General features: G+C 37.9%; 1 protein-coding gene across 1 annotated transcript in view; it reads left to right on the top strand.

Moving 5' to 3' along the window:
* The window catches only part of COL28A1 (collagen type XXVIII alpha 1 chain), a 175,474-nt gene that overhangs the window by 59,856 nt on the left and 102,044 nt on the right, over nt 1-13,574 (top strand). The window contains exons 15-18 of the mRNA XM_078442134.2: nt 3,528-3,596; nt 6,836-6,904; nt 10,970-11,038; nt 12,325-12,393. Coding sequence (XP_078298260.2) covers nt 3,528-3,596; nt 6,836-6,904; nt 10,970-11,038; nt 12,325-12,393 — 276 coding nt within the window. The remainder of the gene's footprint in view (nt 1-3,527; nt 3,597-6,835; nt 6,905-10,969; nt 11,039-12,324; nt 12,394-13,574) is intronic.

The raw sequence follows: 13,574 nt of genomic DNA, 5'->3' as shown, positions 1-13,574 counted from the left end.
CCAATTACCAGAAGTCAAGTATTTTCCTGACTATCTTCACCCTATTAAATGAAGGAAGATGTAAGTTTTTCCTTAACATGAAACTCTGGTGAAATTTGCAATTATAAATAACTAATTGACAGACTTCTACTTCATATAATTATTGCATGTGAAATGAGAAAACTCTCTTAAAGTAATCTATAGTCATTAAAGCCACAGTGATAAATAGCATCGTTATGCCCAGAAGTTATCAAGTGTAGCTACCATAGAACTTTATTCACAGCTTTGTTTTGTGAAACATAGATAAGAAACTAATAAACGAATTTGTAATCACATTGTCATTAGCATAATAAGAAAGGAAATATAGCAGGGAGGAGGGCACTGGAATTACCTTGTTATAATAAGGAGCAAAAACTATGAAAAACATACCTTTTACCTGGCAATTGAGAATTTAAATGCTTCTATTGCTTCCCATATATAATTCTTGGTGCTCAAGTTCCCCTGGGAACCTTGGTTCCTTGAGGAACCCTCTGGGGTTGGCACACTTTTTCCATAAAGGGAAAGATAATAAATATTTGAGGCTTTGTGAGCAGTATGGTGTCTGTTGCAACTACTTAACTTATGCTGTTGTAGCATGAAAACAGTCATCAGCTCCGTATAAATGAGTGAGCGTGACTGTATTCCAGTAAAGCTGTATTTGCCAAAAAATGTAAGCCCTGAGCTGGATTTGGCCAATGGGCTATAATTTGCTGACCTCTGGTCGAGGCTACTTACCCACAATCTACCAAAGGCCACACAGGAAATGATTTTCCAAGACACTTTGGGCAGCATCAACAAAATTTCAGTAACTAAGAAAACATTTGGGGGTTCTTTTTCCTTCTTTCTAAAGTCTTTCCCCAAACACACATGCATGCACACATGCACCGCCCAGGGAAGCACATGCTGTTTGTTTTCTTTCTTTCTTTCTTTCTTTCTTTCTTTCTTTCTTTCTTTCTTTCTTTCTTTCTTTTTCTTTTCTTTTCTTTTTCTTCCTTCCTTCCTTCCTTCCTTCCTTCCTTCCTTCCTTCCTTTTCTTTCTTTCTTTCTTTCTTTCTTTCTTTCTTTCTTTCTTTCTTTCTTTCTTTCTTTCTTCTTGTGTTTATTTATTTTTGAAAGAGAAAGAGAGAAAGAATCCCAAGCAGGCCCTGCATTGCCAGCATGAAGCCCAATGTGGGCTTGAACCCACTAACCATGAGATCATGATCTGAGCTGAAATCAAGAGTTGGATGCTTAACCAACTGAGCCACCCTGTGCCCTGCACATGCTGTTTTCTTAAGTGTCTAAGAATTTCCACTTTAGTCAGTCAGATTGCTAAGATCTCACCTTCTCAGTATAGCCTCAGCTCTAGAATTACATCTCATTCTTAGCCTTTTCCACCATGATCAATATTCTATTGTCTATGAGAAACCTGAATCTCCACTAGAGGGAAATCAATTAGTTAAAACCTAATTTACACTAAGTTGTGACTGCTGGGTTGAATTTTAAAAGAGGCCCTCATTAACTAGCAGACTTTAATTTGTCACAATAAGTGGAAATAATATGTAGGATAAAAGGGACATTACTAATGCCCTGACTTAATCAGAGTATCACTCTCAGAAGACAGATGTTAGCAACTTAGCACTACATTTCAGGAAGTTTTATAATACATACTTTCTTGATTTTTTTTTTTTTTTGGCATATAGAAAATTTCTGTTTTTGTGTAGTCCAAACAACCTGGGAAATTCAAATATCCAGGGTTATTTCTCTTTACAATCTGTGGGGGTTTTTAAGATAAATAAATAAATAAATAAGAGGGGCACCTGAGTGGCTTGGTTGATTAAGTGTTCAACTCTTGATTTTGGCTCAGGTCATGATCTCATGGTTCGTGGTTTTGAGCCCCACATCAGACTTTGTGCTGACAGTGTGGAGCCTGCTTGGGATTCTCTCTCCCTTTCTCTCTCTGCCCCTTCCCTGTGCACATGCTCTCTGTCTCTCTCTCTCAAAATAAATAAATAAAAACATTTTAAATGAATGAATAAATAAATAAATAATGAATAATTGAAATACAAGAAGCATATTGCAGGGTGTGTCTTAGTGACAGGTTCAACTGTATGTTATAATAATACACTCACAATAACCCACAGCACTGTGTTACCCTCTTTCTCATCCCAGAAAGAATACATTATATTCAGTGTTATTTTAGGGTTGATTGTATATAATTTTACTCTGTGGTAATGATTGGAAGAAACCATTAGTCAGAATACCTCATTCGCCAACCAGCAGGACCAAGGGGAGTTTTCTATATGTGCTACATGGGGTTACTTTGCACTGATATAGAGCTTAAGCGAATAAATTATGAATCTAGAGGGACTTGAAGGTTTATTGTTTCCTAGGTTTCTTGCAAGTGTTCTTTGATTTTACCCTTGGCTTAAACAAATTCATGAAACAAAAGCTATTTCTAATTGATTATACGGTTTATTTTTCATACAAAAGCACAGAATGTCATGATTTCATTGGTATGCCATCACGACCAGAGCTATTCACATAGGCCACATGACTATAGAAGTCTACCCAAGAAGATTTTCTATGAATTCTCCTAAAAACTAATAGCAAAATTATGGAAAGAGCCTAAATGCCCATCAACTGATGAATGGATAAAGAAGATGTGGTTTATATATACAATGGAATACTACTTGGCAATGAGAAAGAATGAAATCTTGCCATTTGCAGCAGCGTGGATGGAACTGGAGGGTATTTTGCTACGTGAAATAAGTCAGTCAGAGAAGACAGATACCATATGTTTTCACTCATCTGTGGGTCTTGAGAAATTTTACAGAAGACCATGGGGGAGGGGAAAGGGAAAAAAAAAGTTACAAACAGAGAGGGAGGGAGGCAAACCATTACAGACTCTTAAATACAGAGAACAAACTGAGGGTTGATGGGGGGGGGGTCAGGGGGAGGGCAAAGTGGGTGATGGGCATTGAGGAGGGCACCTGTTGGGATGAGCACTGGGTGTTGTATGGAAACCAATTTGACAATAAATTATATTAAAAAATACACACACACACACACAAACTAAATTTTCAATGAATGTTTATAAATTATGATATAAAACATATGACAAGTAATTCAGTACAAGCAAGTGTTAGTTCATATTCTAATATGAGAGACAAATGTTCATTGTGTGATGGACCTATAGCTGCATCAGTGTTGAGGGAGTGGAGGATTGATTCAGTTTGTTGTACTATATGATTAATTAGGCCCCCCATTTCTAGATATTTCTGATTATATTGGGAATGGAGTTCTTTTCCAAGGTTAGTGATGCTGCGTACATGTTCTGTTTGGATAGATTCCTCCCTATTTAATAGTATTAAACCTAATGATGTGTATTTTGCAAGTTACAAATCTTGGGGTCCGCTAGAATGACCCATTTGCAGTGAATAGTGAATTTGGATGCTTTGGATGCTTCAACTGTTTTTAAATCCTGATTTTTATTAGTATACTGATATTCCTCCCATATATATTTTTAGGGTGAAAAAGGCTCTGAAGGACCAATTGGCCCACAGGGATTACAAGGCCTGTCAATCAAAGGGGACAAGGTACTGCATATGGAGTATACGATAGGAAAGATGCACCAGTGTAATTATTATTTATTCATTGTTCTTTATGCATGTACATTTATGAACTGTATTCAACCTGACAACCATATCACACAGGGATCCAGGTTATTATGAATCAAGTATATGCAGGGTTTATTGTTATGTGGGATGAATTATGATTTGAAAAATCCCATCATTTATATTTACAGTAATGGCTCATTTATTTGGGTTTTGACTTCCAGTAAAACTATCTTCAGCCAACCAGCTTTGTAGACAAACATGAGCAAAACAGACCTCTTCTTAGTAAAGAAAATAGTTTTTAAAACATATTTACTTGACCTATTACAGAAAGTGCATGTCCATCCTTAGATGCTCACTCAAAAAAATATTACTGGGGCACCTGTGTGACTCGGTCAGTTAAGCATCCGACTCTTGATTTCACCTCAGGTCATGATCTCATGGTTTGTGAGATTGAGCCCTGTGTCTGGCTTGGGATTCTTTCCCTCTCTTTCTGCCCCTCCTCCCGCTCATGTTTGCTTTCTCTCTCAAGTTAAATAAACTTTAAAAAATGGGACTGGGGCGCCTGGGTGGCTCAGTCGGTTAAGCATCCGACTTCAGCTCAGGTCATGATCTCGCGGTCCGTGAGTTTGAGCCCCGCATCAGGCTCTGTGCTGACAGCTCAGAGCCTGGAGCCTGTTTCTGATTCTGTGTCTCCCTCTCTCTCTGACCCTCCCCCGTTCATGCTGTCTCTCCCTGTCTCAAAAATAAATAAACGTTAAAAAAAAAATTAAAAAAAAATGGGACTAAAATAAGAGAACTCATTTAAGAAACCTAGCGTTGGTGCCCTCCTACAAGGACCAACAGGGATCCACCTATAGTTGAACAAAGTTAGGTTTTATAGACTCATTACAGTGAGGAAGACCACATACTATGGGGAACCCATCACTACTCAGTAAGAAGATGAAAGTTTTCTTTATAGGACTTGGGCTTGTGTTAGGTGATTTGGGGAGTGTCCAAGAAAGTACAGGCTGGGTTTGGATTGGACGCTGCAGGTATTTTTAAGGTGAGGTAATTTTAAGATTGGATGTTTTAATGAGTCTTATCTAGGAGGTGGGAAAAATGGAGTCAGGTTTAGCTATAATTGGTAAAGAAATAGCCATTCATTTTAGCTCAAATAGGGGGATGTGTGATCATTTGTCCATGAATGGGTTGTTTGGATGTTGTTTTTTGTTTTTGTCTGTGTTCAGACATGGCCATAGACTCCTCTTGCTTTTGTCTTGGTTCATTACATAAAATGTTCATATCTGATACTGGTAGCCTGCAAAACCGTTTATGTTCAACACAACACCATGGCCTACCTGCCATTGCTTGTCTCTTTCTCACTAGTTACTTGTCTTCTTTAAAATAGCTACAGATTGTCCCCAGATTAGAAGTGGTATTGAGGCTGCTGATAGAAGCTGCTGGAGGCTGATAAGGCCCAACAGACCAGAGGGAACAGAAAGCTGCAGAGGGGGGAGAGGATATAAGAAATGCGCAAAAAACAGAATTCATATCAATTTGGAGTCATGTATGTTAATTTCTAAGCATGCCATCAGATTTTATATATTACAATAATGACTTAGATTCATGATTATCTTGGGTCTTGTGTTTCAGTTTTGAATTACTTATTTCTTTTATTTACTGGTAACTGTCTCTTCCACATATCTGTATTTAAATAGCAGAGATACTGGTAAAAAGTGACTTATACCAATTTTAGTTGTAATACAGTTCTTGGCTTGAATCGCTCAGCCCTGGTTGTAGCTCTAGCTCCTAAAAATATGTAAAGATGCTCTTTCTTCCTTTGGAGCAGTGAGAACTGAGTACAACAGAACTATGGTTCCATGAGTTTAGTTTAATTTACTAATGATGATACAAATTTGTTTATAAAAACATATTTATTTAGCCCAGGTACTAGCAAACTAGGGCTGGCTGCTTGTTCTTATAAATAAAGTGTTTTTAGAACACAGGCACACCTGTTCATTTAGGTATTGGCTGGGGCTGTTTTTGCACTACCAAAGCAGCATTCGTTAATTATGATAGAGACCTTATTACGGTCCTTGAGAATAAAATATTTACTATCCAACCCTGTAAGAAAAAGTTTATGGACCTTGATATAGCCTAAATACAACTGACATTTGAATATCTGGGGGGCCTGCTGGCTCAGGTGATAGAGCATGCGACTCGTGATCTCAGGGGTTGTGACTTGAAGCCCTACATTGGGCATGGAGCCTGCTTTAAAAACATAAAAATAAAAAATAGGATAAAATATGCAACACATTGTGCCTTTGCTGTTCTGGGCTGTTCCGGCATCATCATCCTTGCAGTGGATGTTTACTCTGCCTGGAATGCTTTTTTTCTATGTTTCTACTGGATTCATTTTCTGTCTCCAGTGAGGTCATCTCTGGCCACTTTATGCAAAATTGTAGCTGTCCCCCCCCTTCCCTGATTTAGCTTTCTGCTTAGCACTTATCATTCTTTAACATATTATTTATTTTATCTATCCTGTTTACTGTCTTCTGTTTTTCCCACTAAAATGTAAGCTCCATGAGAACAGAGATTTTTGGCTGCTTAGGTCACTGTTGCTTCCCCAGCGTTTGGAATAATTCCTAGCACATAATAGGCACTCACGGGTACCTGCTGAAACACACAAAGAATGAATGATAGTGTTCTTCTTGCTGATAACTCTCACTTTGCTTCCCAAATTTATTTCAGAGAAAGGTGAGGTTCTTCAGTTCTGTTGCATTTACCTTAAATAACTTCTTAATTTTTAAAGCATATTTTTATAAGATGTGGAGGGGAAAGGTATTTAGATAATTTTGAAACATTTCTCTTCAAGTTCTCTCTCAAATCCTGATTTTCTTGTACCCAATGAATATTATACATTTAAATATTTGTTATAATCCTAACAGGAAGCAGTTGTGTCATTATAACAACCATTTAGGAATTTTGTGTTCCTGTGAGAAAAATGACTGATAAATACAAACAGGTGCAAATAGTCACCAATTTAGACTAAACAGTGAAACTAGCATTCACTACTTTGGCAAACTTGAACCATAAACTGGTTAAAAGAAAGAGTTTTCTAACTTTTTATGTTGAACCATTTTATGCTATAGATGGATTTCAATTCAGCATAATTCAAGATTAGCAAAGTATGAAAGGATGAGGTTTATTGTTATATTTCTCTCTTATTTTCAACACAGGGGGATTTGGGACCTGCGGGACCCCAAGGGCCAATGGGCATCCCCGGAACTGGGAGTCAAGGGGAACAGGTAATCCAAGCCTTCTCCCTTTCCTTTCAGTACGGAACATTCTGGCCAAATCCTACTGTTCATTGAAAGCCAGTCCTGCAAACACCTCTGAGTATATTTGATAGTCAAAGCACAAGGGGATGTACATCCAAAAGTAAGTGTAGGGAAGGAAAAGATGGTTCTATGAGATTTTATTTTCTAGAACTTCCAAAGACTTAAAAAATAAAATGTGTGCTTCTTGGAGCTGTGACTTTTAACCTTCATGTCTAATTAACAGGATAAGAGTTTCAGATTGAGTTTATATTTTTAGTTTTCCTTAGGAGCAGTGGTTTATTTACCTGTGGGTTTGTGTATTTTCCCCTTGAGGCTTTGTGAATTATTAGATCCCACTTTCTCCCAATGCCAATAGAGTAGTCTTTCCTACTCCCCAGCCATGTACCAATCTTAAAAAAGTATTAAACTTAAAACCAGCACCAGAATCAGAGGTAACCACTTAATTTAAGGGGTACTGTTCCTGAATAGAAGCAAATCACAGAGAGGGTTTATAAATAACATTTGGCCTCCCTCGGTCAGAAGAAAGGAAAGCACTCTGAGGATGTCTCTACATTCACGGCTGGAACTGCTTCCCAAATCTTCTGACCATAACTTTTGGAAAAGATGGGCAATTTTGTTAGATCTGAGTAATACAAAGATAATATAATAGTACTATCTACCTACAGAATCTCATTTAATCAACGTGACGAACAAATCCAAATTTATGCTGAATGTCCTCCTGCATAGAAAGTAGCCAATCTGTTGATTAAGATTTATGATTAAGTTTTGAATTATTCCATTGCCTAGAGAATGAACAGTGCTTCCCTTATCTAGGACAATGGGAAAAGAGGATTAAAAAAGGATAATTCCAAATCTCATTGTTGACATTAACTCTGGGTTTATTTCTAAACATCTAGTAATTAATTAGTATTTTTGTTGTTGTTATTGTTAATCTAAGCAACATTAAATCTGGATAGAACTCCTCTTTCCATTTCCTTTCTCTTTGTAGAAATCCTAGTGTAATACATTAGGAAGGTTAAAATGCAGGAAAAGCCAAGATAAGTCTGTATATAAGTATTTAGATAATAATTAAGAGCTGGATATTTTGATTACATAAGGATTATGGTTTGACTATGGCATCAAGCAGTCTCACACTTTGTAGTTTATTTGCCAATTTCATACAGGCTTACATTCTGGTCCTGGATGTGACTGGACAGTCGTGTTGCTTCCTGAGTCTTGTGGTCCTGGTGCTGAGTTACCACTAATAGGCCTGAAAATGAGGTCCAAAAAAAGCCAAATCTTTCCAGATGGCCTGTAAATCCTGGATCTCCCACCTGCAACTTCCTATTGCCTTTACTACTGGATCTTGGTGGATGTTGTTGTGCTTCAGGTTAAAAAACATCTCTGACTTCTTTTGTTTTCTCACCCCGTTCTCTCCTTTTCCAAGAGAAGATAACTTTTAAAGTAGACCTATCTATAAGGAGCTGACCCCTATCGGTAGGAGATTGAGTAGAATGTGTTATTTACAAACTGCTTTAAATAAGAAAAGAGTGTGTTTGCCCTTTTAAGACAAATAATTTAAATCCTACTTACATTTAACCTCCATTTATACAGTTATTCATTTTTCTTCTTATCCTTAATTGAACATGTTTACCCACGGAATGATTGTTGCTAGATCTCCCTAATTCTCTTATAGAAATGAATTTTCCCACTCATCTGTTTTGGAGGGAATTCTTGTTTTCAGGAACATGTTTATAATATGACTCAAGTGGCTGGCAGATTTTCATTAAATGTTTGGAGGCTTGACAACTTCAACTCTGTTACAAATTGGAGTGAAATACAAATAACCACATACACATAAGTGCACATAACCCTTCGAATTTTTTGGTTCCTTGTCACATACCATGCTACTTGTAGACTATTGTAAACGATTCCTTCTAATAATAACATTTTAATTCCTTATTATAATAACCTTAGCTTTCTTAAATTGTTTACACTGCCTCATCTTCATTAACCAGAGAAAAGGGGAATCGTGTTTATAATTAAAAAATAAACAGCAGTTGTATCATCCAGCTGGAGAAAAGGGGATGCCATTTGTAATAAACCAATCATATATCTATAACCATTATTTATACAAGCATGGCTTGTGAGGTGTAAGGGAAATAAAATTTTAGTTTTTTCCTCATCATCCCTTAAATATTTTCCAGTGGGGAAAGTTTTTTCTTTTTCTGGAAGAAATTACCAACAAACCTCAGTCTTTTCTTATCACTTTTAGGTAATAAAACTTATTGTGTCACCTCTAAGTTGTAAATCACAGTTTTAATTATGTAATGCAAATTATCTAGTCAATATGTTAATTTTCCTTTTAATCTTCATTCATCTGGTATGAGCTGTAGGGAGAGCCTGTGGTCCATGGGAGGGATCGTGCTTCTCATCCCTCCCAGGCTGAGTCAAGGATGAGGGTAGAGGGGAGAGGCCACAGAGGTTCTTTCCTGGCTGGTCTGTTGTCACATGGCTTTGGATCCTCTGGTCTTGACAGATGTTTGACACTAAGTTTCCTTGTGGGGCTCCTGCCTTGCCCCTGTGACTGCCACTTTCAGGCCATGGATGAAGAACTCTCTTGCTCCAGTCATTTCTCCCCATCAACCTCTGCTTTTCTGGGGGTTCATTTAATATTGACTCTCTCTGTTGGAGTTCCACAGCTCCTCCAGGTCCTCTTGGCCAGGATTCAAAACAATTCCAGGCCAACCCTGTATCTCATCTAGAGTACATCTGGTCCACAGAAAAAAACTAGTGTGGCCTTTGTGCTGACAGACCCTGGATGGATGGGCTGATTGCTTCCCCCCGCCGACCCCACCCATGCCCCTCTTGACCAGCATAGTCCATTTTAGCTCTCCCAGGTATGAGGCAGACAAAGGTCCCTTGTGTCCCCAAAGCAAAAATCAAGGTCAATAAGTGGTTTCACTGAAGCTCCCTCTCTAGAATAGGCTAAAGAGGGAAGCAACCCAAATCCCTCTCATTTTCTGCAAAGAAAATGTTGTTTTTTTTTTTTTGTTTTTTTTTTTAACGTTTATTTATTTTTGAGACAGAGTGAGACAGAGCATGAACGGGGGAGGGGCAGAGAGAGAGGGAGACACAGAATCAGAAGCAGGCTCCAGGCTCTGAGCCATCAGCCCAGAGCCCGACGCGGGGCTCGAACTCACGGACCGTGAGATCGTGACCTGGGCCAAAGTCGGACGTCTAACCGACTGAGCCACCCAGGTGCCCCAGAAAATGCTTTTTAAGACTACTTTCTCCAAAGAAGAACTTATTAAATCCTCTTTCCCCTTTTTATATCCACAATGTGAGTGAGAGTCTAGTGTTTGAACATTCTTCAATTTGATGTCTATAGGCTATTGCTTCTTAGAGCCTATGGCCAAACTTTCAACTTAATATCCTGATATATTTTCATTGATGCAACTAGAATATAGGTTTGCCTGCATGAGACTGAGATGTGAAATAAGCTCACAAGACGGAATTTTGTTTCTCTTATTTGCAACTCCAAGCTGGTGTGGTGGCTCTGCTCATCAGGGTCTTCAGGGGTTCGGTCTTCTTCATTCTTATGAGTCTGCCCTTCCAAGGGTACTTTCCTCATCCACAGGATCCACAATAACCATTATGTCTTCACTTCAGCCACTGGGGAAGGGGAACATGGAAGGGGAAGGCATACTTCCTCCTTTGTCATGAATCAGAAATTGCACACATCACTTCCATTCATATCCCATTGGCCAGAATCCAGTCCATATGCCAATGCCTGTCTGCACAAGGGACTGGGAAATATGGTCATTATTCTAGGCAGCCATGCAGGTCAGCTAAAATTCTTTTACCATGGATAAAGGGGAGAATGCATATTATGGTTCAACTAGCAGCCTCTGTCATGCCATTCAACAAATATTGAGGATGAGTAATGTATTATGTGATGTGAACTAAAATTTCATGTTAGAGGATATGAAACTAGTCTTATCCAAATTTCTGAATTTCACTAATACTATTTTTAAACATTTTATTTTAAAGGGAATCCAAGGTCCTATGGGTCCACCTGGTCCACAAGGGCCCCCAGGACAAGGCTCACCTGGTTCTAAGGTAACTTTCTTTCTTTTCTTTCTTTCCTTCCTTCCTTCCTCTCTTTCTCTCTCTCTCTTCCTCTTTCTTTCTTTCTCTCTCTCTCTCTCTCTCTCTCTCTCTCTCTCTCTTTCTTTCTCCAAGGTAACTTTCTAAATGAAAGCAGAGTTTAGTACATCCATAGTCTATTGTTGTTTCCTGGTCAGGAGCCAGTGCATTGGGAAAGCAGTAGATGAAATGAACTTAAACATCAGATTTCTACTTAATGCAAAACATTATAGATATTCCTGATGGTTTAGATAAGATAATGTGTATTCTTTATGCTCTTAGACACATTTATTTATGCAATCTTAATTTACTGTTTTATTACGTTTTTCTCAAGAGATCCTATTCTAGCAATTCAAGGAGGATTGTCAGTAGAGGCCACCTGTGGGCTTGCTAATTCATTCTGACCAACACTCCCACAATAGGTCAAACTCCTGAAACATTTAATTAAAGATATGGAGTCAGAAATACATAAAACTTTTCTGTGAACATGGGAATCTTATTATGTCCTAAATTAACAGCTATTATTTATCCTTAGGGAGATGCATGGCACTTATTATTTAACTAGCTATACTTAATGTTGCTTCAAATGGTCACTAATGATCATTAAATAAATACTCCTCTGAGAGTAGTCACCTTCCAGTACACTCCTTAGAGATTCCCGTGTGAGAAGCACTTGACGGCATAAAGTTACTGTCCTTGAGACTTTTGATCTGGGCTCACCATTGGAAGATCAGGTCATTCTGTCTGTTCACGATATTGCCCTTGATTAGCAGTCACTTGGGCTTCTCATGTGTCAATTTTAGTTGATGTGGAATGTAACTGCCTATATTCCAGGTGCCCTCCACCTTTTAAGTATGCTACTTAGCCTGTATTTTAAGCCAGCCCATTATATATTCCAAATTTGGTAAAACTCCATCTACCTGAAGGGATTTTAGGCATATATATATATATGCATATTTTAGGCATATATATATATATATATGCATATATATATTTGAATTACATAGAAACATATACTTAAAAACATAATATATTCACATATTTTCATATTTTACAACATATTGTGAGCATTGATATTAATAATATAATCGATATATATTTACTATATATATATTCAAACACATATGAATTGAGGACATAAAGCTCTGTTTTATCTTATTGTGTTGTTGTAAGAGAGCACTTAGCTCTTAAGGCAGGAATATATTATTTTTATTTTACTGTTGTAGTCATATACTCTTCAAATACTCTTTCCTCACTAGGGAGAAGTAGGCCAAACAGGAGCTACAGGTCCTAGAGGGCCAGTGGGAATTGGAGTACAAGGCCCAAAGGTGAGCTGACCATCCCAATCAGAAGCACTTAGATAATTTATGTCATATTATGTGAAGTTTCATTCATATCCAAATGCAATACAGATCATGCATGTGTCATCTGTTATTTCACCAGAGGAGAATATTTGTTCGGAAAAGTGATGCTCAGTGTAACTCTTATCATTTAAGAAGAACCAAAAATCTTAGTTTATTTTAACAACCGCTATCTGTTTTTTTATTCATATATTTATTAGCATCAGAGGCCCTCTTTTGGCACAGATTGATTCTTTAAGAACATTCTTGCCTGTCCTATTGTAAACAGGGCACCTAGCACGGTAGGATTGCAGCAAAGGGTACATTCCTCATCTTGCTTGCCGCTGGCTTGTGTTTCAGGTGCAAGCTCAAAAGCTACTTCTTCAGAAAGTCATTCCTTAAGCCTAAAGTATGCCTACCCCACTCCTACTACCCAGTTATTTTATGTCTCAGCCTGCATTTTCCTTTGCTTTTACCACTTACCTCAACTTGCATGCTTTCTGAATTACTTCTCATCTGACTAATCCGCTCACGAAAGACCCTGGTCAACATTGCAGCCACTGGCCACACGTGGTTACTGAATGCTGGAAACATGTTGAGTGTGTAGTGGGATGTGGGATAAGTGTGAAATACACACTAGGTTACCAAGCTTAGCACAAAGAATGTGAACTATGTCATTATATTTGCATGTTGATTACATATTCAAGTGATGAAATTTCAGATCCATTAAAGTAAGTAAAATACATTAGTAGAATGATTTTCACCCGTTTCTTTTAATTTTGTAAATGTGGCTACTAGAAAATTTACAATCACGTGTCTGGCTTGCTTTACGCTACACTATTAAATAGTGCTTCTCACCTGTGGCAGGGACCTGGTTTCTTTTTTCGTCTTGTTTGTTAGTGGATCCCCAGTTTTGGTGACATGATAGGTACTCAATAAATGCTGTTAAGTAAATGAATGAATTCTTACTTTGCCCTTCACAATTTCTAGAAGTAATCCTGAAGGCATATAGGACCTGGCTAGCCACACTGAGGATTAAACTCCATCATTGTTTCTGCTGACATGGTCACTGTTTGTATAAGTATTTGGGATGTGTAAGATGTGGGTCTAGAAGAATATACACATTACATATACATAAACATACAATTACAAAGGCTACAAAACATACC

The sequence above is a fragment of the Panthera onca genome, chromosome A2, assembly GCF_046562875.1.
Source record: "Panthera onca isolate mPanOnc1 chromosome A2, mPanOnc1 haplotype 2, whole genome shotgun sequence".
NCBI classification, from domain to species: domain Eukaryota; kingdom Metazoa; phylum Chordata; class Mammalia; order Carnivora; family Felidae; genus Panthera; species Panthera onca.
This window is presented reverse-complemented; position numbering and strand designations above follow the sequence as displayed.